The following is a 27469-nucleotide window of genomic DNA, read 5'->3' as shown; positions in this document are numbered from 1 at the left end:
TTTAGCTCGGCTGAGAGACTCTGTGCTATGTTAAGAGAGGTGAAAGGGAGCCTGGGACCCACTCCCTTCTTCCTGAGACCCTGACAGGGCTTGTGGTTGCTGCCCTTGCATTTTTCCAGAAAGAGAAGCCTGGGCAACTTTGCAGGGATTTTGTTCTTCTGGATCAGAGGGAAACACTGATGTGGTTAGGTCTTAAGGTTTGATTTCTTCTTTATTCTGCTGTGCAAGAGTCTGTCAACATCTGTATTTCCCATTCATGATACTGTCATTGAAGGTAGAAAGTCTAATTCTGCCCCTTTCTTATTAGAAGAACAGTTTTGTCTTCTGTAAACGAGAGTCTACAATGAATACCTCAATTAATGACAGGAAGATGTAAAAATGCTGAATAAATGTGCAGTGATTTTAAGACTGTTTCCTTCCTTCCAAATGAAATTCTTGAGGTGGGTGTTTCCCTCACTACCTTTCTGGGCAAAAGAACTATGGTGATAACAGCAGTAGTAATTATAATTAATATTTTTGGGGAGACTGATATGTCTTGAATACATGTTAGTACATTGCATATACCTTGTATCATTGAATAATCACAGAAACTCTGTGAAATAGTTACTATCGTCATTCCTAATATTACATATGAGGAAACTGAGCACAGAGACGTTAGATGCTTAGCATGAGGTTGTACAGCCAATAAGCGGAGTGGCCAGGCTTAAAAACAAGGCAGTCCTGCCTCTAGACCTCCAGCATTATGCACAACAACCCCTTTTCCTGTATCTCCTCCATACAGGTACCTCAGTTCCTTATCTAAGAAGGAATGAATTTCAGACCCAGTCCTAAAATCCCTCTTTTATCATAGGCTTTCCATGAGCAACAGAATCAGATCCTGGGTCTTTTGCAGGACATCTTGCTCAGGCATCATCTGGCTTCCCTCTTGCCTGATCCCTGCTCCAGACATTGCTCATAATATCCACCCAAGTCACTCCACACCCTGGAGACGGACGGCTGAGTGGCCCATGCATTCTTACGTATCCACCTCTCTGCGCCTGTGGCTTGAGAAACCTGAAACCTCCTCTCCTTCTGTACTTCATACATTTCATTCTGTAAAATCTGGCGTGTTCATTTGGCAAGTATTTATTGAGTGGGTACTATGCGCTCGAGTTAGCACCAGGGATAAGCTAGTGACCTATGTGGACCCATAGTGTGGTGGGAAAAGCAGAAGGATAAATCCTAAGGTACTGCCGAGAGTGACAGATGTTGTGAAAGAGAGAAGCATACGGTCCTCTGGCATTATTTCCTCTTATTCATTTATTTATAAGAGCTATGAAGAGCCTGCAATGGAGCAGGCCATATGTCAGGTGCTGGTGATATTAATCAAGTTTCCTCCTCTCCTATTATTAGGTTCCAGTGGTGGTGGAGGGTAGGCAATAGTAACAAAAACAATTCAGAACTAAAATAATGACTACATATTGGAGTAAACGGTCTTAAAAATGAAAGAACCAAGTGTCAGAGCAGCTGGCGCCTGGCGGGGGACTAAGTGAGGTAGAGAAACCAGGGAAAGCTTCTTGGAGAGGTAAGTTTTTGAACTTGGTCTTGAATACGGAGCAGGAGCTAGCCATGCTAGTTTCTAGATAAAGCAAGGGCAAGTGCAAAGTCCCTGGGGCCAAAAAGAGCTTGTTTTATTCAAGGACTAGAAGAGAGATCAGTGTGAACATTTGCTAGACTTCCCTTCCCAAGCATTAGGTTGTTGCCTACCTGCAGGACTGGCTCCTCGGGTAAGACCCTGTTCCTCTGTAGTGAGTGAGTCTTTGCCTCTCTCGACGCTGAGCCTCTTGAGGGCAGGAGCCACATCTCATTCACCTTTTAAGGTGCCACGTCTCATAGTTCTTAGTCCATGAGAGGAATTCAGTGAATAGTGCTGATTTGAAGGAATGAATCAATGCTGCACTGTCCTGGTCTGGCTCACATCATTTATTCACTCCCTTCAAGTGTAGAGAAATCACTGTCGAAGCACAGTTCACGCACCTGGAAGAGGAGTCATGTAGATGGTTTACTCCCTTCCTCATGGAAGGAATTTTCGTCTTTATTGCTGGGACAGGTGGGAGAACTAGGAACTATAAATATTTGCAGGGTGTATTTCACACTGTGGGTCTGGTTTCATCTCCCTTGGTAAACTCCACGCACAGAGCCTCATTAGTTGTGCACACACAAAACAGCTATATAATAATTAGTATTAAGGAAGGGTGAATAATAGAACAGTGTTCACACAAATTAGTTACTGGGTTGAGGGACCTTCTTTTTTTTTTTTTTTTTACACCCCTGAAGCTTTTTTTTTTTTTTACATTTCTCCTTTCTAACTTCTGGACCGAGAATTGCTGCTTCGTGTTTTAAGTTGTGGCTCTCGTCATAAGCGCTTTTGAGCAACTTAAGTATTTATAAGGCGATGGGCATTGCGCTAAGCTCTTGGTGTGCCGTGTCTCACTTAATCCCCGCAGCAGCCCCAGAGAGTTCTGCTCGCATTTTACAAATGGGGCGCTAAGGTGGCAATTTGCAGCAGGTCCCCCAGCCCGGGAGGGGTCAGGTTTGAACTTGAACTCAGTCCTTTGGCCGTGTTCTGTCATAGTAGAGCTTCCCATCTGAGTGCTCCCTCTGTCATCTCTTGGGATATTCCGAACGAAACTAGTAATTTTGGAGTGTGTTTCTACGGAAACCCTACAACATTACCAGAAGCATGTTTGGGGTCATTTGTGATTGAGTCGTGTCAGGTAGTTTTTGGCTCAAGCCTGTCTCTGTGTAGTAAGTGCGCTTAAGCAAAGAACGGGCTTCGTGCTCCATTTCACAGGCTGGGGACCCTCCAAAGGGGCTCCCTTCCTCTAGAGTTAGACCTAGCAGTCCAGTGGAGCCCGTTAGCCAGCGGCCTCCCAGGCCGGACCCCGAGCTGGATTCGGGATTGCCTCCTTGTCCCTGTGAGTCACAGTGACGCTGGTGTCTCAGCACAAGGATCTGAGGCACTGCTGTCCGGTCATCAGTGAGGCCACTTCCCACACTCAGTGACTCCAGCCGGCTTTGCGCGGATGCAAGGCCTCTGGGAACCCTCAGGGAAATCAAAGCGGTCTGGCTGTTGCTCAGCACACGAGGCAGGGAAAAGGCAAAAGGAAAGGCTTTTCCCAGAGGGGTAAACAATATTTGTACAAGAGCTCATCAGAAATGCAAAGAGCAAAAAGCAGGTAAAAATGTTCCCAGTGTCCCACTTCTCAGGCACACGGGGGACGAGACCCGGAGCGGTTGACTGTAGGTTCCCATATTCATTGGCTCGTGCAAGGCTTTCGATTATTATTATCATTAATAGAAACGCCTATTTTCAGATCTTTACCCAGACACACAAAAGCATTAAGTTAAGCTGCTGTGCAGGCTTCTTTCTAAAAAGAAGTTTGGGGGCACCTGTTCAGGTCTGACCTTTGCTGCTGCTAGAGTCAGAGCACTGGGTACATGGGGGCGAGAGGAATCAGGCAGCAGAGAAATCTGGAAGACACGTATGGAGATGGGCGAACTGGTAACTGCAGGGAGCATGTGCAAAACTAATAATGGGCATAAAATCCTGTATTTCATACTACCAAAGTCACATACTTAAATGATACATATTTAAAATTCTGGAGGACTCGTTTAGGACACAAAAAAACTCACATGCGTTTTGACCTCTGTGACTAAGGAGGGCGCTCTGAAAGCTATACAAAAATGAAAACGAGATATCCAATTCACCGATGTATGCGTTACCTGGCACTCGTGTAACAAAGTACCTCAGCCTGTGTGACTTCAACAACAGAAATTTATCTTTGCATGGTTCTGTAAGCCAGAAGTCTGAGATCAAGGTTTCTGTGGGGTTGATTTCTTTCCAAAGGTCACGTGGGAAGGATCTGTTCAGGCCTCTTTTTCCGACTCATAGATGGTCGTCTTGTCCCTGTCTTCCCCTAGTCTTTTCTCTACGTGTGTCTGTTCAAATTCCCTCTTCTTCTGAGGACACCAGTTATATCCGGTTAGGGCCCACCCTCATGACCTCATTTTAACCTGATTACCTCTGTAAGGACTGTCTCTCCAAAAATGTTCACATTCTGAGGTGTGAAGGTCAGGCATTCAATATGAAATTTTGAGGGGGACGTGATTTGGCCCCTAACAACTGATTCATAACACCTGACATGTAGAAGCTGTTGGAGCCTAGAAGAAAAATCTATGGGGAAGCAAATAAGAAATGATCGATGGAGCCTTCCCTATTGAAATTTTAAATGTTTCAGACTTGAAACTTTCCCCCCTTGACGGAAACCAAAATCTGATCTTCCAGTAGCGCTGGTAATGTAATGTTAAACGTCAGCAAATCATGGTGTGCTAAGTGGGAACTATTTACCATTGGTTATAATAATATACTTCATTTCTGGCCTAGGCTACCAATACAATTGATAAGACTTGATCATATGATACATTTTCTATCTGTGCCCTCATTACCGCAGAAACAAGCTTTTGAACACGTACATATCATCTCAAGAATAAATGTTCTTCTTTCCGGTCTCTGACGTAGGCCTCAGAAATGCATGCTCTTGGGGCGCCTGGGTGGCTCAGTCGGTTAAGCAATCCGACTTCGGCTCGGGTCATGATCTCACGGTCCATGAGTTCGAGCCCCGCGTCGGGCTCTGTGCTGACAGCTCGGAGCCTGGAGCCTGCTTCGGATTCTGTGTCTCCCTCTCTCTCTGCCCCTCCCCCGTTCATGCTCTGTCTCTCTCTGTCTCAAAAATAAATAAACATTAAAAAAAAATTAAAAGAAATATATGCTCTTGCATGTACAAACACACATTCTCAAAGCTACCTATACAAAATCATATTTTCTTTGCAGTTTCCCTTGCATTAGTTATATTTGCCTCGCTTCAGTTTTATTCCGCACTTAAAAACATTTTTCGCCAAAGGTGAAAAGGACAAAATTTAGCGGCTCAATAGCGAATTCACACACGTACCCACAGCTTTTGTTTTCTTTCTGTAACTGTACACGAGTGAGAACATCCTGGATTAAAGGCCTTACAGATGAAGCAGCTCTGATCCCCTTCCTCACTCCTCTTCTCTCCTGTGACTCAGGGGGAAAATCCCCACCCGTGTTTAGCGGGTGTGACACTTGCACACAAATGAGTAGATGGAGCTAATACGTGAGGGTGATGTAGACGTGTTGAACTAAAAATAGGGATTGCAGTTGAGGATTCTCTACCTGGTATCACGTACATAGAGTATGGTCAGATCAGAGAGTGACCTTGACATGCTCATGACTCTACCAAATAAAGAAAGTGCATCCTCAATCTTGGGTTGGGGAAGCCAATGGGTATCTCAGTTGCTTCCTTATTTAAAGAAAGCAGAATGGACAGACAGAAGGGAAAAGTGGCTGCAAAGGCTGTAGAGAGGAGTCTTGGGGTGAAAGGAGAGGGCTTATTCTACCCATACTGGGTGAGTTGCTTTGGAAAGTAATCGACCCATTTAGTGCCTTTTATTAAGCTTCTTCTGTATGGTTGATGAAATCATTTCCTCATCTCCTCCATTAAGCATTCAATTAAATCTGCATGACTCACCGGTGTTTTCATAGTTGAACTTTCTATTGTGAGGAGGTGCAGTTCACTGCAGAGTCTCCTCTCACAGTAAGCGGGGGCAAGACAGAGATTCCTCGCAGGGGCCAGACATGTTTGGTTGGTATGTAGACGGAAGCCATACTGTCTTTTATAGATCACATAGTGTCACATCTGCTTGATGGCAGAAAGCACATGTGTAGGAGGACAGATGGTTGAGACGGAGTGGGAGGGTACTGTTATGAAACAATTGACGAGTGAAAAGGAATGTGGACAGTGAGGTAAAGAGCAGGGATCAGCATGTGGGAGCATCAACTAGCAGTTGTTTGTATGTGTGTATTCCATTCACGGTCCTAGAAGTAAGTGCCCTGAGTCGACAAAAGAGGAAATAAAGTGGTATTAAAAAAAAAAAAAAAAGAAATCAAAGAAGAAACAACAAAATTATTGCACAGACTTTGGACTAAACAGATCTGGTTTTTAAATAGAAATTTTTTTCCTATATTGTCAACATAATCTGTGCTGCCCCAATTTAAACTGAAATGTGGGGAATTTAATGGAGGAGGCCTAGCCAAGGAGGACCTGGATTCTAGGCGGATCACCGAGTTGTACAGTCACGATTCAACAAGCCTTATTATTGGTTCTGAGCAACAGCTAGTTGATGTGAGGGATTACAGATTTCAGGTAACTGGGCAGCTAATCCTTGAAGCACAGGCGAGTTCCTTTAAATAGGTTTATGAGACACTGAGAGGATGGTGGTGATATCCAGCCCTGTGGACCTATTTACATTGTGCCTGTACGGTTTGACAGTGATAGGATCCTTTCCCCTCCCTCAGTTCCCATGATGTATTGAGCGAGTCTCCAAAGGTTAGCTTCTGCCGTCTGTCTCACATGCCTCCAGCCGGCCTCCTGCTCTCTGCACCTGCGGTGTCCATTTCTGACTGCCCATAGCTCCCTCCTATATGAATTCTACCTGTTAGAAGGTGAAAATCTCTTTTTTTCTATTCCAACCGACAATTCCTCCTATTGGCTTAATGGCCCAAAGCTACTTTATTTAAGTCAGTAGCAAACAGAGTTTAACTCACTGTAGTTAAAATCCGGGCTCTGCTCAACCATTTCATCTCTCCATTCCTTTTTATCTGTTCTGTATGCTTAGCTCAGCAGGCCCTCTGAAAAAAGGGAATCTCAGAGCAAAGCATTTTGATAAGAAAATGAGATAAGCTTATTCCAGAATTCTCAACCCTTCTGCCTCTTTGAATAACTTCTCCCCTCAAGTTCGCTGAAAACCTTTACATGGATTTCTTTCTTTTAAGACCTACTCCCCCAACGCTTTTCCTCTCAGATTTCCTGACTATTGAAAAAGGGAGGGAGTGTTTACTCATACTAGCTTCATGGCAGTCCTGTTCCTAGAAGGGCCTGTGATAGGCAGAAAAGAGATGATGCATGCGGTTTGATTATTTGCTTTTTGAGAACAAATTTGCTGTGGCGGGGTCCAACATAAGTCACTGACGAGAATGTAAGTGAGTACTGCCTTTCAGGAAAGAGATATGTCAGTACATATCTGGAGCTTTACAAGTGCCCTGCCCTTTGGTCCATTAGATCCTCTTTAAAAATCTTTACTAAGGCAAAACTTTGTAATATAATGATTTGTCTACCAAAAACACGCGCCGCATCATTATTGTAACCAAAAGTGAGTACAAGCTAACTGACCAACAAAAAAGGGAAGGTCACGAAACATACGGGATGGAATGTCATAAAGGAATACTACATCGTCATGTTTCAAAGTACATGCAATGGTATGGGAATTAACAGTAGGAGGCTTAGTATAAAGTACATTATCAACTGTCAATATATTCCTACTAAAAGTATACATATGTTCATTGAAAGAAAACATAAATAGAACCCACTGTGATATGTTTCTTTACTTTCTATTTAACAGTGGGGTGACTGGGTGGCTCAGTCATTTGAGTGTGCCATTCTTGATTTTTCCTCAGGTTATGACTCCAGGGTTGTGGGTCCCAGCATGTGGGAACTCACATGCTCCCTCTCTAAAATTTAAAAAAAAAAAAAAAAGTAAAAGTTTTTAAGAAGAAACTCTTTGATCTTCAGGCTAGGTGTTCTATAGACATTATTTTTTCCCCTAGTAATTAATTCTCCCTCTGGATACTCTTTTACATCATATGCATCTACAATGTCATAATAAACTAGGAGGAAGAGAAGTAGGCACTGAAGCCATAAAAATAGCTCCCACATACTCATGACTTTTAAAATAAATGTATACCTGTAGAGTACTTTGCAATTTTGAAAGACACTCACATAAAGCAATCTTGAAATCTATGAGAAACTATGAGAGCAGAATTTTGTCTTGTTTGCCATTATATCTCAGGACCTAGAATGGTGTCAGGGATATACTGGATATAGGGTATATAGGGCGTATATTTGCTAGGTTAACAGATGAATGTTTTTTGAACAGTGATGGTCAAGTAGGATCTTAGCGATTGTAATCTCACATGATATTCACGATGGCCCTCTGAAGAGGGTATCCTCAATTCTCTGAGGACTTGGTTCTTAGTATGATTTTAATGGTACTTCATTGTTTCCTCATTGCCCTACTAAACAAATGGCCATGATGCCACTTATTACTTGAGGATTTGTTTTTGGTTTTGTTTTGTGGTGTGTATGTAGAGAGCATGAGGGAGGGAGAGTGAGGGAAGGTGAGAGTCTTAAGTAGGCTCCATAACAGCACAGAGCCCAATGTGAGGCTCAATCCCAAAACCCTGGGATCATGCCTGGAGCTGAAATCAAGAGTCAGATGCTCAACTGACTGAGCCACGCAGGTGTCCCTTACTTGAGGATTTTGTTTTCTATCAGAATTTTTTAACTGTGTATGTTCAGAATTTATTGTACCATGACTCATTAATTGCTGTGTGTTCCTACTGCCTCTTTTCTCTGCTGTCAGTACTTGCTATGTGTTGTGAGAATCTTCTCGACTAGATCTTGAGGTTTCTAGATAGAATACGGTCAAGATGGCACTCCAGGTGCTGAGATTCATAGCAATAAGAGGAGCCTGAATCTTTTCTAGAGTATTTCTTAAAGTCTTCAGACTTTCTGAACGCTGTCAAATATATCTGAAAATAGCCTGTTTCTTTTCAAATTATACACCTACCAGGAGAGAACGATGAGTACTATCCTCCATCACCTCAAAAACTGGCCAGAGCAAGAATGAAAGTTAAAACACACCAAGAGCATCACTGTGGGTTTTCAATGCAATGGTGTCCCGGTAGGGATCATCCAAGGGAACAAAACAAGTCACTTTTTCAGGCAGGTGCCCTTTGTGTTCGCATTTCCACAATGGCTCCTTTCCTGTTTGTATCCACTTCAGCTTCACAGCCTCAGTTCAGGTGGGGTGGAGTGACATGTAGCCTGGGGTCTTATTTGATGTGTGGCCTGTATGTACTTCCTTCCCTTGACCTGGCTCTTTTCACTGTGAACTAAGGTTCCCTACTGTTTGACATCAGGGCACTGATCGCATTGGCTCTTCAAACCTTTGAGAGTAGCTGCTACGTGACTCGGTTACAAAGTGCGTGCTTTACCCTGCTGGAGCCCTGCCCCAGGCCTAATTCTCAGCAGATTTCTCTCCCCGTCACCTTGATAGGCTACTAAAACGGGACGTAACTTTTACTCGCAGAGTTAAATCAGTCTTCTCTTTTAAAGACAAGAAAAAGGGTGGAGAAATTGGGGTAACTCACATATACATGTTTGTAATTTTATTCTTCATAAACTATCTTTAAAGTTCTGGATTGAATCCACACTCCTTCCTTCCCTTGAGAAACAGTCCTTTCCTATAGGCTAATGAATTGACTCTTTGTTTCCCATCCAAGTGGTCATTTCTTCACTTTGATGCAGCACTTATTATATGCTCAGCACTGAAGACACAGATGGAAGAGACAGATTTGGTCTCCTCCCTCACGGGAAGGGGGAAAGGCATATCGAATAATTAGATACAAAATTAATAGTTCAATTCTCATTTTTGGAATAGCAGTGAGAGGCACATGGAAGTATCCAACCCACAGGTAGATGGAACCTGCTTAGTTTGGGAGTTCTGGGAAGGCTTCCTTGAAGTGAGAACGAGTAGATGTTGGTTAAGCCGAGTTGAGGTGACAGGAAGAAAAATAGGAAGAGAGAAGGCAATGTGTAAAGGCTGAGGTGAAAATAAGCAAGGAAAACTCAAGGAAGCGCCACCAGGAAGATGAGGGCATGGTGAGCCAGTGAGGCACGTGTTGTTGCCAGGTTAGAGATTTATGCCCTTCACTGAAGAGTTGCATGCACTAGGCACAGTGCGAGGGGCTAGGGAAGTAACTGTGAGTTGGGATTCTGCCCTTGCACAGCTTGTGCTTAGGGGCAATTACAGGATCAGTGATGAGTGCTCTGAGAGAGGAAATCAAGAGAAAACGTTTCTCTGAAGGCCAAACACTAGGGGAGAAAAAGAATGGTGTGCTCCAGGAAGTGAAATAAGCACAAATGTAGAGACTCTGTTCAAGGGAGGTGACCGAATTAATGGTCCAGAGACAAACAAAAATAAAACCAATTCCATTTGCTACACCTGTGATGATCATTGGAGGCAGTGCTGTGTTGTGTGAGGAGGTCCAGGAGTTGGAGAAGGACCCCTCATCTGATCTGTAGCTGGATCACTGTGGACCTGGACAAATGACTGATACTCCTTGGTGTCTATTTCTTCATCAACTACATAGGAAAGTTGGACCAGGTACCTTCCAGATTGTAGATTCCATGATCCTGTAGAAAAACCCTCATGTACAGTGGGTAAAGCCTGAGAGGTTGTTCCTAAGCTTTTGAGGTCACAGAGATGAGTGGTAACAACATTCATTTAGTCTGTCATTAAAATGTACACAAAAGTCACCCCAGAACTGCATTTGTTCGGAAGCAATATCACCAACCCAACTTTCTTCTTTATTCTCAAAAATTTGAGTACGTTTTTAGGTGAGAAAACAAGCTGACCCTCTGCAGATAGAAATTTGTCTTTCTTGCCCTTATTTTTTACTGCGGTCTCCTCCCTTTTCTACTTGGACTTGAACTTAAGGTGTGCAGTGTGTCAAAGCGGTGCCATGGTGACTTGCCAATGACGGCAAAAACGTGGCTTTGGTTGGCATTGTGCAGATTACATGGGCAAGTGGTCGATTTCTTTGTGTTTAGCAAGTTGTCAGTTAATGAATATAAAATGCCGGCCTTCACCAGTAAGGAATTTGGAGAAATTGAGAAAATGGAAACTAAACCTGGATCCCAGCTGACACCCTAGATTGTTCTCTGAGGATACGTTTCTAACAGACAGCTGTTGTTTAAAATGTCAACCAAAGACTGGGAATTATTAAACATTGAGATGCGATCTGTTTGGACATTAAACAGAAAACCTTCTTGGACTTTATAGATATCTTTGAACGTGGAGGTTCTGGTCATCTTACCTTTCATGGGTCAAAAGGAGAAGACATTTATAATGACAAGCAAAAACAGAGTGAAAGTTCAAAGTCTCTTCAGTTTAGGTGGAAAGCTGAGGCTAGGCATGGACAAATGAATATTTGTGAGCAGCAATTTAGCGGGATTTTAGCAACTCCTGATATAATTGGGTATGGCACCCCTTACAGCTTGAGTAAAGGGAGCTTAGGACAATTACCTTGTACCTTATGCTACCTCACCTAGTATGTGATGGACTTGAGAACTTATCAGAAGAAGTGGTGAGGATAAAAATAGAAAAGGTTCAAGTTCCAAGTTTTACAATATGTGATTGGTATTATGTCCCCTCTCATTATAAGCCTTAGGCCCCTCTCATACACAGGCCTTGTGATCCAGTAAATAGTCCCTGTTGGCCATCGTGCGTGTCCCAGTATTCCTCTGTTGTTTAGCACATTCGATGACCTCAGCCAATGGGTCTTGGGGATGATTAATTATACGGAGAAATTACCCCTTGTTTTTAGCAGGTTTCATTAGTGTGGTAATAGACCAACCTTAATTGAGCACAGGCTATTATGCCATCTTCTGTTCTCAGGGGATTTTAGTCAACTCATTTAATTTGGATATTGACCCTGTCAAGTGGTACAATTCATATGCCCATTCGCAAGTGAGGAATCTGAGACACACACGCGTGAATTAACTTTCAGTGATGGACCAAAGACTTAGACTCCAGCAGTGTGACTCCAGAGCCTGTACCTAACCCCTGTGTTTCTACCACTACTGTGGACCAAATAGGGAGAGGATCTTAAAAACATTTAGCAATAGCCTTTCACTTGCTAGCCTAGTGATCTGACCATTCTCATTTGTGGAGCCAAAGCTGTCATGTCCTATTCTACACTGAATCCTCCTCGGCCTAGGAAGAGGGAGACAGCAAGATGATTGGAAAAGGATGGAGTATTTTGATTTCAGTCCTCATGGTTTTACTTCCGTGGTTTAGCCCAGGTTCGTACATTCCATTTGCTTCATCCACAACTAGGATATTCTGTAGAGTCAAAGCTCCGTGTAGTTCTTCATGTATGAGTAGCTGGCAAATATATAAGCAAAGGCCAAATCAGGAGAGGAAGCTATCAGGCCAAATGCTTATCAACAGCCCCATGGAAAGGGCATGTGGAGAGTGAGGGGCCGAGCAGAGCTTCTGTAGCTCTCCACTGAGCAGTGTCCTGGTACATTCTCCCAGGGAGGTCTGCTGTGTTTCTGTTTTCTAAGTAGGACCCTAAGATAGTATTTGGTGTATCAAATGGGGGCAACTAATAAGATGACAGGTATTTGCAGGTGTTTACATGAAGGCAGGCTGTATTACTCTTGCCTGTTCTCCTAGGCACTCTCACACACCGTACCTTCTCTATCCATCCAATCCTTTCATTTCTGGACCATTACAGTTGACTCATGACCAATAAGGGTCCATTTAGAGGTGATTTTTTTTAAAGAATACTGTAAGTGTATTCTATCAATAACATTTTTTTCTGTAGCTTGCTTTGATGTAAGCATATAGAATATAGCATATAACATATACAGTATGTGAAAATTGACTGTTTATGTTATTAGTAAGGCTTCCAGTCAACAGGTAAATTTGGGGGGAAGTCCAAAGTTTCATGCGCATTTGCAACTACATGGGGGTTTGGTGCCCCTGACCCTAGCATTGTTCAAGGGTCACCTGTAGAAGAAAAGTGCCCCCCTTGTTTGCTAACGTGATGTTTTTTTCTCTGTTTTTAATCACAGCAGAATCTAAGAAGAAGAAAAAGGAAGGCAAGAAACAGGAGAAGATGCTGGACTAATGCCGTCTTCTTGGACCATGAAAAGGACATCAGCAAAAAGGAGCAGTTAACTATTGCATTTATACCCATGTAGGCTTTGTATTCAAAAATTATCTATAGCTAAGTACACAATAGGCAGAAACAAAAAGAAAAGAAAAATTTTGTAGTAGCATTTTGTAAAATGTATACCATAGTACCACTAGGGGCTTATAATAGAGGACTGTAATCCTATTTAGAAAGTTGACTTGTAGTACATGATAAATGGTAGAAAACTGAGGTAAGTTTTTTGAAGTTATGTGATATTTTACATTTAAAATCTTTTTTTTTTTACCTTTTTTTCTTTCGGCAGCAATTTATGTGTTATGACCATGTAAACTACTTTTCTCGTTAGATAAATTTTTCACCTAGACTTTTTTTCCCATTTGAGAAAAATATATACTAAACAAAGCAGCAATAAAATATAATCATCCTATCTGAGGAAAATATCTTCTGCCAATGGATTTTTTAAAACAAACTTTAGTCCACAAAATGGAGGGAGGGGGCAGAGCATGCCCTACTTCAATGTTGACTTTTTTTTTTTTTTTAAAGAAATGCATGAAAAGAAATTCGCTTTGGCAGGAACATTTGTTTTCTTAATGAAATTATTTTTCCTTCTGAGGAAAAAAAAGACTAGGAAAATAAATCAAGGTGATTCTGGAAAAAGTGCTTTTGTGTGCAATCATTTGATATTGTAACCCTCTTGCTTTGTCCCCCACACTCCCCCAGTCAACCTGTTAGCAGTGAGAATTTATCATACAAACTAATTAAATTCCTCTTGGGCACAATTTTATAGAGGATTTTTGTATATGTAGTATAGATGTAGATCTGTAGCATTTAACTATCAGTTTTTGGTACTGTGGAATTGAATAAAAGTCCCAAAATAATCTAGAGTTTGATGGAACAGAAAAACCCTTCTCTTACGTACAATATGCATGGGCTACACAATCCAAATCAGGAACAGAGTAACATATGCAAAATAGTAGAGTCTATACACGAAGAATTCCTACTCTATTATCTGCCGTATGTACCAAGATATCCACCAAGGATTACTTGTACAACTCCCTTATCTGCTGGGTTCCGAATACAATCTTTAAGTAAACAAGTCAATGCTTTTATTATCCAGGGCAATGACACCTCAGAAATCCACGGGGATTAGCTTCAACATATTACTCTTGAAAAAAGCCACCTCTACTTTTCAAGGGGCAAGTTTATCGCTTTACACCTGCCTACCAAGCTAACTCCAGGTCCGCTTCCAGAAATAATGGTCTCAACATACCTTAGGGTAGCCGTAAAATAATCACAAACTGGTCTAATGAGGCCACTAAAGAGTCTTCAAAGCTAAACTGGCCTGCCATCTGGTCGAAGACTCCACTTGAGCTAGAAATGTCGAGGGGGTTCCTATCTCCTAAGGCAAAGCCCAATGCCACTGGGGAGGAGAAGAAGAACACATTATGGACCGGTGCTTAATAAAAGAGTATCTTGTAAAGAGCAAAGGACAGAAACGTGAATGCAGTCCTTTTACAAGAGGCCTTTAATAGGAAAAAATTCTCCTGGGGATGGATGGAGGAGAAGAAAAGGCATTATTTTGAGTGGGTTTTTTTTTTTTTTTATAACAAGTCCCATAAGGATAGAGATATGGAAGAGTCTGCAGCAAATTTTGTTAGCCTCTCGCCTCATATTGCTCCTCTGTCACCCTTGAGCCGAAACCGCAGCTCATGAATCAGCAATGAGCTCAGGTAACCTCGAACAAAATCTCCCCAAGGAAAAGCAGCCCCGTAAGTGATCGCGGCATCCCCTTCATTCGCAGGGTGTGGAGGATGCATTCCTAACAAACTGTACAATAATATTCCAAGAGTTGGAATGCCAACTACCATTGCACAGGCTGTGAAGTTCAACTTCCTCTAAGTCTTGAGAATTACTCTACCCCAGCCCCCAGCTTAAAACATCTTGCCGAATCTCGCTGAAGTACGGAACACATAAATACAAAAGGACAAGCTCCCAAAGTCACTGATGCTCACAAACTGAAGCAAACAGACCATGGTCAGTGATTTCATAGGGTATCCCAGCAAGCTCTCTTCCCAAATGTTCTGAGTTTTATCCACTTTACCCCAAAGTTTACTTAGCCTTGAGGCAGGAAGGCGAAATATAAAATCAGCTGCAAAAGAAAAAGAGGCTTGGGAAGATGGCAGAGGAAGAGGCCCCCAAGTTCACCTCATCCCACACTTACAACTAGATATCATTCGTATCCAAGTAAGTAAACCAGAGAGCAATCAAAGACTGGCAGAATAAACGCTCAAGTAAATGTAGAGAAGAAGCCACACTGGAAAGGTTAGGAAGGCCAGCAGCAGTGGTTGGGAGCTGACTGCAGGAGGTAGGGAGCTGTGGGCACAGAGAGAGGAAAACAAGGAAGCCCACGAAGGGAAAGTGAATCCCCTTAACATCTGGTCTTGACAACCAGAGGGGTTGAATTCTAGGAGTTTGTATAACCAGTGGGACTTGGGAGTCTGGAGCTTTAAGAGCTGACTTATTAGGTGAGCCAGGAGTGATAGCCAGGTCCCCGTCCCTAGAGACACAGCAGCCAAGGAGAGGCCACAGAGAAGCCACCATTTGCACAGCAGGAAGGAGATGTGTTTATACTAATTTCGAGAATGTTGGGGGGGACTTCTCTGGGAACAAAGGAACTGGCAGGCACCATTTTACTTCCCTATCCCCCCCAGCATAAACAGCCACCTGGGGGAGATGGCAGTGCACAGAAACTTGCTACCTAGCCCTCTAGCAGTATGCCCTGCCCTTGAGTTCTCCTGAGGACTCACCCACTCCAAATGTGCTGGCCTGGGCCCTGAGCTCCACGCAGCAGCAGTGCCTGGGGGATTCGGCCCCGGACCATCAGCTCAGTGCAAATTTTGCTAACACCACTGCCCTGCCCCCGGGCCCTTTTGTGGTCCTGCCTCCTCAGAACCTGCTTTCTTCACTCTCCCTAACATCACAAAGAGCAAGCACAGCCCACGATAGTCTGTGCAGATGTGTGGACTAAAAGGAAAAGGGACTCAGGACACAATGGCAGGACACAAGCAGTATAGATAGGCTCCTCCCAAGTCCCAGGTTCTGGTGAATGGGAGACAATGCGCGGCACAGCACTACAGGACCTCGTCATCATAAAGCCACTACTTGTGAGAGCAGACAACATAGCTGACTTCCTAACACACGGGAAAAACAGAGACATGGACAAGATGAGGAGACAGAGAATTATGTCCCAAAAGAAAGAAAAGGACAAAACGAGGGCAGACGATGTATGTAGGCAAAACAGAAATAAGTAACATGCCTGATACAGAATTTAAAGTAATGATCTTATAAAGATATTCACTAGACTTGGAAAAGGGTGGAAGATATCACCGAGACCCTGACAGATAAAAAAATAACCTATCAGAGATGAAGAACTCAATACATGAAATTAAAAATGCAATCGATGGAATAAGGAGTAGACTACAGGAAGCAGAGAAACCTATCCGTGACCCGGAGGATAGAGTAATGGAATCGATCTGAAGAGAAGAGAGACAAACAAATACTGCATAATGAGATTACATGTAGAGAACCCAGTGTAATAATATTCACATTATACAGATGCCAGAAGAAGAGAGGGAAGGGGTGGGGGTGGGGGAACAGTAAAATATTTTTGAAGAAATAATAGCTGAAAACTTTCTGAATCTGGGGAGGGAAATACAGATCCAGATTCGGGAGTGAGAGAGATTCCCCCAACAAATTCAACCCAAACGTGTCCACACCGAGACCCAGAATAATTAAAATGGCAAAAAACAGTGATCAAGTATGAATTCCAAGTTTCCAAGAGAAAAGAAGGCAGATACATACAAATGAGACCCCATAAAGCTATCAGTTGATTTTTCAGCAGAAACTTTGCAGGCCAGAAGGGAGTCGCATGATGTATTTAGTGGTGAAAGGCAAAAATGTGCAACCAAGGATACAGCAAGGTGATCATTCCCAATAGAAGGAGAGATAAAGAGTTTCCCAGACAAAGAGAAGTTAAAATAATTCATGACCATTAAACCAGCCCTATAAGAAGTGTTAGGGGGACTCGGTGAGTGGCAATCAAAAACCCTAAGTAAGAGTAAGAAAAATAGGAAGGACAAAGGCAAAAGAAAAAAAAAAGAAATTAACTCTGTGAAAATCAGTCAAGTGAAGCACAAAATAAAAGGATGTAAAATATGATACCAAATATCTGAAATGTGGAGGGGAGAGTAATACAGAATGAGTTCAAAATTAAGTGACCATCAGCTTAATATAGACTGCTATATGCAGAAGATGTTATATATAAACCAAAAGGTAACTACAAGTAAAAAAAAAAAAAGTGATACGCAAAACTAGGAAGGAATCCAAGTATATCAATAAAACCAGCAAACCATGAAAGAGAGAAAAAGGATCAGAGAAAAACTGCAAAAACAAGTAACAAAATGGCAATAAATACATATCTATCAATAATTATTTTGAATGTGGGGTGCCTGGGTGGCTCCGTTGATTAAGCATCCAACTCTTGATTTCGGCTCAGGTCATGATCTCATGGTTTCTGAATTCCAGCCCTGCGTCGGGCTCTGCATTGACAGTGCATAGCCTGCTTGGGATTCTGTCTCCCTCTCTCTCTGCCTCTCTCCTGCTGTTGCTCTCTTTCTCTCTCTCTCTCTCTCCAAAATAAATAAAAATTTAAAAGTAATTATTTTGAATGTAAACTGACTAAATGCTCCCATCAAAAGATATAGGGTGACAGAATAGATTTTAAAAAAGCAAGATTCATCTATATGCTGCCTACAAGAGACTTATTTCAGAGCTAAACACATCTACAGATTGAAAGTGAGGGGATGGAGAATCATGCAAATGGATTTCAAAAGCTAGAGTAGCAAAATTTCTATCAGAAAAAATAGCCTTTTAAAACAAAATCTGTAAAGAGAGACAAAGAAGGACACTATATAATAATAAAAGGGAACAATCCAACAAGAAGATATAACAATTGTAAATATCTATGCACCCAAATACATAAAGCAGCTAATAACAAACATAAAGGAGCTAATCAATAGTATTACAATAATAGTAGGCGACTTTTACACCCCACTTACATTGATGGACAGGTCATCCAAACAGAACATCAACAAGGAAACATCGCTTTGAATGCATGGATTCGATGGAGTTAACAAATATATTCAGAATATTCCATCTTAAAACAGTGGCATACACATTCTTTCAAGTGCACATGGAACATTTTCCAGAATAGATCACATATGAAGCCACAAACAAGTCAATAAATTCAAAAAGGTCAAAGTCATATACCATCCATCTTTTCTGACCACAACATTATGGAACTAGAAATCAACCACAAGAAGAAACCTGGAAAGAAAACAAATACATGGAGGTTAAATAACATCTACTAAACACTGAATGGGTCAACCAAAAAGTTAAAAAAGAAATCAAGAAGTACATGAAAAAAAAAACAAAAATGAAAATGCAATGGCCCAAAACATTTGGGATGCAGCAAAAGGTGGTTCTAAGAGGGAAGTTGACAACAGTACAGGCATACCTCAGGAACCAAGAGAAGTCTCAAATAAACAACCTCACCCTACACCTAAAGGAACTAGAAAAAGAACAAGAAATGAAGCCTAAATCCAGAAGGAAGTAAATAATAAAGAATAGAGCATAAATAAATGATAAAAAAACAAAAATAAAAAAATTGAACAGATCAATGAAACCAGAAGCTCTTTTCTAAAATGATCAACAAAATTGATAAGCCTCTAGACAGACTCACCGAGAGAGAGAGAGAGAGAGAGAGAGAGAGAGAGAGAGAGAGAGAAAGGACTCAAACAAAATCACAAATGAATGAGGAGAAATAACAACCAACACCATAGAAATACAAACAATTGTAGGAGAATATTATGAAAGACTATATGCCAATAAATTAGACAACCTAGAAGAAATGGATACATTCCTAGAAACATAACCTACCAACACTGAATCAAGAAGAAATAGAAAATCTGAACAGACTGATTACTAGCAAGGAGATTAAATCAGTAATCAAAAAACTCCCAAGAAAAATTAAGTCTAGGACCCAACAGCTTCACAGGTGAATTCTACCTAAAATTTAAAGAAGAGTTAATACTGATCCTATTCAAACTATTCCGAACAAAAGAAGTAAAACTTCCAAATTCATTCTACAAAGCAAATACCGCCCTGTTACCAAAACCGGATAAAGACACCACAAACAAACAAACAATTACCAGACACTATGTCTGATGGACATAGATGAAAAATCTTCAACAAAATACTATCAAACTGAATCCAGCAACGCCTTAAAAAACATCATTCACGCAACACCCAGAGCTCATCCCAACAAGTGCTCTCCTCAATGCCCATCCAGTTTGACAATAAATTATAACAAATAAATTAATAAACTAATTAATGAAAAAATCACTCACCACAATCAAATGGGATTTATTCCCAGGATGCAGCATGGTTCAGTATCTGCAAATCAATCAATGTGATCTATCACATCAATAAAAGAAAGGATAAAAACCATATGATAATTTCAATAGATGCAGAAAAAGCATTTGACAATGTACAGCATCTATTCATGATAAAAGCCCTCATCAAAGTGAGTTTAGAGAGAACATACCTCAACATAATAAAGGCCCTATGTGAAAAACCCACATATGTATGAAAAACTCACTCATATATTATGAAAACAACCCATAGATACGAAAAACTAACAGCATCCTTAAAGGGGAAAAACGGAGAGCTTTCTCCCTAAGGTCAGGAACAAAACAAGGAGGTTTATTTACTCTCATCACTTTTATTCAGCATAGTACCGGAAGTCCTAGCCCCAGCAATCGAACAACAAAAACAAATGGAAGACATCCAAATTGGAAAGGAAGAAGTAAAACTTTCACTATTTGCAGATGACATGATACCGTATGTAGGAAACCCAAAAGACGCCACCAAAAAACTACTAGAGCTGCTAAACGAATTCAGTCAAGTCACCTGATACAAAAATAAATGTGCAGAAACACGTTTTATTTCTATACTAATAATGGGCCAGAAGAAAGGGAAAGAAAATAATACCATTTACAACTGCAGCAAAAATAATACAATACCTGGTAATAAATCTAACCAAAGAGGTGAAAGACCTCTAGTCTGAAAACTATAAAACACTGATGAAAGAAATTAAAGATGACACATAGAACTGGAAGGACACTCCAGGCTCACAGATTGGAAGAACAAGTATGGTTAAAATGTCTATACCACCCAAAGCAATCTACAGATTTAATGTAATCCCTACGAAAGTACCAACAGCATTTTTCATAGAAGTAAGACAAACAAACAATCCTGAAATTTGTATGGAATCCCAAATGACCCCAAATAGCCAAGTTAATTTTTAAAAAAGAAAAGCAAAGCTGGTGGTATCATAATTCCAGACTTCAAGTTATATTACAAAGCTGTACTGATCAAAACAGTATAGTACTGGCACAAAAACAAATTGATCATTGGAATAGATAAGAAAACCCAGAAATAAACCCACAATTATAGGGTCAATTAATCTTTGGCAAAACAGTAAAGAATATCCAATGGGAGAAGACAAGGCTCCAACAAATGGTTCTGGGAAAACTGGTCAGCTACATGCAAAAGGAGCAAACTGGACTGTTTTCTTACACCATACACAAAAATAAACTCTAAATGGATTAAAGACCCAAATGTGAGACATGAAACCATAAAAACTCTGGAAGAGAACACAGGCAGTAATGTCTCTAACATCAGTAGCAACATTTTTCTAGATCTATCTCCTGAAGCAAGGGAAATCAAAGGAAAAATAAACTATTAGAACTACATCAAAATAAAAAGCTTCTGCACAGCAAAGGAAACAATCAACAAAACTAAAAGGCAACCTACAGAATGGGAGAAGATATTGCAAATGACGTATCCAATAAAGGGTTAGTATCCAAAATACATCAGGAACTTACATAACTCAACACCCAAAAAACAAATAATCCAATTAAAAAATGGGCAGAAGACGGGAACAGACAGGTCTCTAAAGAAGACATACACATAGCCAACAGACACACGAAAAGATGTTCAACATCACTTATCATCAGGGAAATGCCAATCAAAATCACAATGAGATGTCACCTCATACCTGTCAGAATGGCTAAAATCAAGAACACAACAAACAACAAATGTTGGTGAGGATGTAAGGTAAAAGGAACCCTTGTGCACTGCTGGTGGGAATGCAAACTGCTGCAGCCACTGTGGATAAGAGTATGGGAGTTCCTCAAAAAGTTAAAAACAGAACTACTCTAAGATCAAGCAATTACTCTACTGGGCATTTACCCAAAGAATACAAAAACAGTAACCCAAAGGGATACATGCACCCCTATGTATATTGCAGCATTATATACAATAGCCAAGTTATGGGAACAGTCCAAGTTTCCATTGATAGATGAGTGGATAAAGAAGAGGTGGTGTGTGTGTGTGTGTGTGTGTGTGTGTGTGTGTGTGTGTGTGTGTAATAGAACATTTCTCAGCCATAAAAAGAATGAAATCCTGCCATTTGCTACAACATACAGAGGATATTGTACACGGTGTACATGTATGTTTAACATACAACATGGATAGAGCTGGAGAGTATAATGCTAAACAAAGTAAGTCAGGGAAAGACAAATACCGTATGATTTCACTCATATGTAGAATTTAAGAAACAAAACAAATGAGCAAAGGAAAGAAAAAAAGAGACAGAGGGAGGCCAACCGGGAAACAGACTCTTACGGAGAAAAAACCGGTGGTGACCAGAAGGGTGACATAGGTGATGGGGACTGGGAAGGGCACTTGCCACAATGAACACTGGGTGACATGTGAAAGTGCTGAATCTCCGTATTGTACACCCGAAACTAATATAACAGGTATGCTAACTATAGTAGTATTAAAATGAGATGAAAATCTGAAAAAGGAAAAACAGTTGCAATCCCTTAAATGGCCTTATAGTGAAGACAAACTTTCCTTCTGGTCATTAGGTGGGCGCAAAGCAGCGTATCCAAAACCCTGGTGAAAATATTCCAGAATGCGTCCTTACTCAGCTCAGTGACTGCATCCTCTGTGCTTGTACTCTTGGCAGACTTTCTGATTTATCCTGAATATGTGATGCTGTCGCATTCATTTCATATCAACAAAGAGGATCTTGGATAAAGACATTTCAATTTTATTCATTCCTGGAATGACACCCTAACTTGTTAACTCTGTAGCAATGGAACTCGAAACACAATTTCATGCTCTTAAATAGCTGCTAAGTAAAGTTCTACTAAATAGTAGTGGTGGCGATGTGTGGGATAAAAAACATTAATTTCATTTTTGGTTCCTTATTTGAGGAAAGAAAGGCTATATTGCCATCCACCAAGAAGACAGCTATTTCTGGAGGAATAAGAGACATACTTTCTTTTCATAATATGTAACTTGACTCCATATTCCTGAAAGTCTTCAATTGTTTTCTAACTTCTTTAAATGAAAACCGGAAGTAAATATGCTTTAGGAAGCACTGAATGAGGCAATAGAAAATACTATCTTTCACAAATTAAATTGTTTAGGGGCGCCTGGGTGGCGCAGTCGGTTAAGCGTCCGACTTCAGCCAGGTCACGATCTCGCGGTCCGTGAGTTCGAGTCCGGCGTCAGGCTCTGGGCTGATGGCTCAGAGCCTGGAGCCTGTTTCCGATTCTGTGTCTCCCTCTCTCTCTGCCCCTCCCCCGTTCATGCTCTGTCTCTCTCTGTCGCAAAAATAAATAAACGTTAAAAAAAAAAATTAAAAAAAAAAAACAAATTAAATTGTTTAAAAATAGTTCTCAAACATAAAGATTAGAACATCATCAACCTTTAGTCATGAGATTTTCCAATGGAATATAAAGCAAAGGGCTTTCTTTCCATTAACCTTCTTAAAAAAAAAAGCAGATCAACATCTCTGGATGTGGAAAATTCTCTCCATGTCTTTCCCTACATCACCACGTTTTTCTCCTGTGTGCGCCCATTAAAGCTTGGCTGCCACAATCAGGCAGACAGGATGCAGAAGGAAACGTTAGCGTTTTTTCCTGCATTTGGAAACGTTAGCAGCCGTCAGTAACTGCTCCAAGTCTGTCAAATAAATGCATTTTCAATCTACTTTTCAAAGAAGATATAGAGTCTTAGAATACATTTACATCAAGAGAAAGGGGCATAATGTTATTCTGAGCAGCCAGCAATTAATGCCTGCCTCAAACTTATGTAGACTCGAATTTCCCCGGAAATAAAAGATATGGAACATCTTAATCAGAGAAAAATGTATCTCAGTCTTCACAGTCCATCCCCCGCCCTAGTTTCTGTTCTTCTCAGTCTTTCAGTCTTTAAGCAAGGCACCCAAAATAAAGTAAAATGCTCATCCTGTTAGGGTCACAAATAAAATAATGTACTGCAAGGACATTGTGTTTGTACACAAGGAAATGCAGACCTACAGTTTATTTTTTTTAATTTGAAAAGAAAAATAAAAGCCAAGTAGCTCTCAATATCTGATTTCAGTACAGCGATTTTTTAAGGGGCCAACCTTAACAAGTAGAGCATTGTTTGCTGTATTTGCTATGCATGTAACTGTTGTAACGTCTGTATTAAGTTACCCATGGGGTTGGCTAGGGTGCTTCTGTGTCTAGATTATCACCGCATATTTTCTTTTGTTTTCTGAAAACATGCATGGAGGCCTACACTTTACATTAGGGAATGAAAATGAAAAATCCTGGCATCATATCCCTCAACTCCTGGAAATGGAGGGATTCTCCTAGAGACTACGCAGCAGATATAGTGATTGTACCCATTTATTAGTTTCCCTTAGTAACAAAGGTCACATAAAATAACCATAGACAATTATTTTTTTCCTCTTTCTTTTGATTGTCAGATCTGTCAAACAGAGGATAAAGTAATCTTTGAGAATTACACAGGTTTACTAGAGTTACTATGAATGACCAACAAATTGAGATGCTCACAATTAGTCGTATGAATCTTTGACTTCTAAATCCAAAAGCTGTATGCTTTTAAGACAGTCATAGCTAATAATTAAAACTCTTACCAATTTCTTTAGAGATTTACCAACTCCTGTCTGGTACCAAGGATAAAGGGAGAAATGACAGGGACCTATTCTGGGTTGTGGCCCAGAGGAGAATGGGCAAGATGTGTATACATGCTCTCATCAAGCATTTCTGAAACCTCTAAATTCCTTCCCCTCTATATTAAGCAAAAAGATACTTGGCCATCTAAGGTCATTTTCTTTGGGGGAGCATTTGGTTTAGGTGTGTATTAGTCAAACTTGGAAACTTGACCAGTGTTGGGAACATTGAATGAAGACTTTCTGGTGAATGCATCCTTATCAAGAAATTTAACCATATCCAAAATCAGATTCCATTCTCCTATGAAATGCATCTCCTAAATCTGTTTGAAGAAATGGTATTCTATATAACTTATATAGATTAAAATAGATCAGTTAATTCCTGAAAATCTCTTTGGGTATGTCCCCTTTTAAATTCTGATTATACATTTCACCCCATCGGTATGACTAATTTATTTTTTTTAACATTTATTTTTCAGAGAGAGAGAGAGAGAAAGGGAGAGAGAGAGCGAGAAAGCAAGTGGGGGAGGGCCAAAAAGAGGGAGACAGAAGATCTAAAGATCAGAAGCTGGCTCTGTGTGGTGAGGACACAGCCTAATGCAGGCCTCGAACTCATGAAACGTGAGACTGAGCCACCCAAACACCCCAAGCTGTGAGTAATTTAGATGAATGAGTTTAGGCATTCATTCATTAAACATGTTTATTAAGTGCCCAGCTCTGTTATAGGTGCTAAGGATGTAGCAAAGAACAAACTGGACCCCCTGAACCCCTATTTTCATGGAATTTATACTCTTGCTGAGGACCCAGACCATGAATACAACGAGTAATGTTTTGGTTTTATATTGCTCCATAACAAACCACCTTGTGGCTTAAAACAACAGTTACTTTATCATCTCATGACCCTTCCATTAGGCTGACTTGGACACATCTGTGTGGTTCTTTTGCTCCCTGTGGTATCAGCTTGAGGGGCTAGGATGTCCAATGTGGCTCCCTTTCAGGTCTGGCTTCTTTGCGAAAATAGCTGACAAACTGGATTCAACTGGGACACTTGGATGGGTAGGCCTCTTCTTTTCTCTCATGTAGCCTCCAGGCCTCACTCTTTCTACCTGGCACTGTCTGCCTCCATAGGGTCTACTCAGCATAGCAGCCAGCCTTTGCACCTGGCAGCACAGAATTCTCCAAGGCACAAAGTTGGAAGCCACCAAGCTTTCTTAAAGTTTCGGCCTGGAACGGGCCCAGCATCATTGCTTCGCAAAGTCCTCCCTTGACCCGATCTAATTTAACAAGCTGAATGACCCATCCTGAGTTGGGTATTTTTTTTTTTTATGTGTATTTATTTTTGAGAGAAAGAGACAGAGCACAAGCGGGGCAGGGGGTGGGCAGAGAGAGAGAGGGAGACACAGAATCCGAAGCAGGCTCCAGGCTCTGAGCTGTCAGAGCAGAGCCCGACGTGGGGCTCGAACTCATGAACCACAAGATCATGACCTGATTTGAAGTCAGGCACTTAACTGCTTAACAGACTGAGCCACCCAGGCGCCCCCTTGGTTTTTATCAATCCTAGTCCTATGACAGTAACGAGAGATGTTTTGTGCCAGGAAGACTCTAGATTTCAATTTCCTCAGTTTAATTTAGCCAGGTCTACTGCAAAAGCCACCTGTCTCTGAAAGTTTCAGTTTCCTAAAAGTGTCCCAGTGTCCCACCAATAACCTCATTTGCCAGCTTTTCGCTATGTATCATGGGCCCTTCATTTCCCAGCTTAGAATGGTAAGGTCAATCTCATCGCTTTTTATGACATTTCAGCTTGATAACTGATTCCATACACTTCCATAACCTCTGGGGGTCTGCACCCTATTCTATACCTAGTAGCCTCCCCTGTGCTCTTGTACTCAATTTCTGCGTCATTCGGTGTTCTTTGGTGGCAAGCAATAGAAACTGCTGTTCTTTTTTTTTTTTTTTTTTTAATTTTTTTTTTCAACGTTTATTTATTTTTGGGACAGAGAGAGACAGAGCATGAACGGGGGAGGGGCAGAGAGAGAGGGAGACACAGAATCGGAAACAGGCTCCAGGCTCTGAGCCATCAGCCCAGAGCCTGACGCGGGGCTCAAACTCACGGACCGCGAGATCGTGACCTGGCTGAAGTCGGACGCTTAACCGACTGCACCACCCAGGCGCCCCAGAAACTGCTGTTCTTAAATGGAAGTGCGTGTGCAAAGAAATTTTGTGAAAGGATAGTCAGTGGCTCAAAGAACTGAGTAGGAGAGGCTAGGGAAGCATAGAGGATCAGAGCGACATCAAAAAAAAAAAAAAACCCATAAAAGACACAAATATTCTGAGCAGCCTAAGAACGCCTCACGCGACTCATTTCCAATCATTGTTGGTCCCTCTGTGATCTTGCATTCATAGGACATTCCTCCTGGGAAAAGGACCCTGGTTGGCCTACCTTGGGCCTCATGGCACTTGTCTTGTCAAAAATCCATAGTGTTTAGATTGGCAGCCTCCCGGATTCACACTAAAATGAACTAGAGCCATTCTTCCAAGAAGGGCATACTTGTCAAAAATAGAAAGAAAATATTAAAAATGAAGCATTTAAGTGGCGGCTGGGTGGCTCAGTCGGTTGAGCACCCGACTCTTGATTTCCGCTCAGGTCACGATCCCAGAGTTGTGGGATCGAGCCCCTTGTCGGCCTCAGTGTGGAGCATGGAGCCTGCTTAAGATTCTCTCTCTCCCTCTGCCCCTCCCCTCCTTGCACTCTCCCTCTCTCTAAAAAAAAAAAAAAAAAAAAAAAAAAAAAATTCCTCAAAAAAAAAAAATGAAGCATTTAAACATTATTTCAGTATGTTTAATATTAAACTATTAAAAATAAGGAATACTAGGAAATAAGCATTGACATGGACTGGGACCATGTTGTGCAGAAATGTGAAGGGGAAGCAAAGAAGCCTGTCAGACAACAAAGGGTTACTAGTGTTTTTAGGAGAAGACTGGCGTATCAGGGCCGACACTGAAGGATTTTAGTCTGTAACCTGGAAGTGGTTTATAAGATACATTGGAACAGCAAAGCACTTAAGATGGAGAGACAATTCAGGAAGTTATTGGAATTTTCCAACTGAGAAATAATGAAGGCCATTTGCATCTGTCATACATTTTGCCTCTGGCCACCTAGTCATTTTCTCTTGATTATTTTTTTTTTCTCTCTTCTACCACTGTTGCCTTGTTATTTTCTTTGTGATCCAAGGAGATCAGATTTAATAACACATTTTGCTTCATGTTTTGGATGCCTAATGTCACATATCGATTCCTTACTGAATAAGGTTTAGAGAGCTGGCCGGTTGTCAGAAACTTTCTGGTTCTCTGCCTCCACAGCCCTCCGTTCCTATTAGCATAAATGAGGTCACCTTGACCAGCAGACTTAA

The 27469-nt window shown here is 41.2% G+C and overlaps 1 protein-coding gene and 1 long non-coding RNA gene across 7 annotated transcripts in view; one reads left to right on the top strand and one right to left on the bottom strand.

The window, feature by feature from the left end:
• The window catches only part of PTN (pleiotrophin), a 101848-nt gene extending 88165 nt beyond the window's left edge, over positions 1-13683 (top strand). Inside the window, exon 5 of one of the 2 annotated variants that reach the window (XM_023250600.2) lies at positions 12825-13683. In XM_023250600.2, the coding sequence (XP_023106368.1) occupies positions 12825-12880 (56 nt within the window). In that variant the 3' untranslated portion in view covers positions 12881-13683. The remainder of the gene's footprint in view (positions 1-12824) is intronic. The other variant, XM_006929409.3, reaches the window with a different exon arrangement.
• The window catches only part of LOC109497635, a 132452-nt gene that overhangs the window by 9492 nt on the left and 95491 nt on the right, over positions 1-27469 (bottom strand). For all 5 annotated transcript variants that reach the window (XR_006594625.1, XR_006594624.1, XR_002740612.2 and 2 more), the window contains one exon: positions 1747-2016. This is a non-coding gene — a long non-coding RNA (uncharacterized LOC109497635). The remainder of the gene's footprint in view (positions 1-1746; positions 2017-27469) is intronic.

Source organism: Felis catus, chromosome A2, assembly GCF_018350175.1.
Source record: "Felis catus isolate Fca126 chromosome A2, F.catus_Fca126_mat1.0, whole genome shotgun sequence".
NCBI lineage: Eukaryota > Metazoa > Chordata > Mammalia > Carnivora > Felidae > Felis > Felis catus.
Note: the sequence above shows the minus strand (reverse complement) of the source record. Positions and strands in the feature narration are given on the sequence as shown.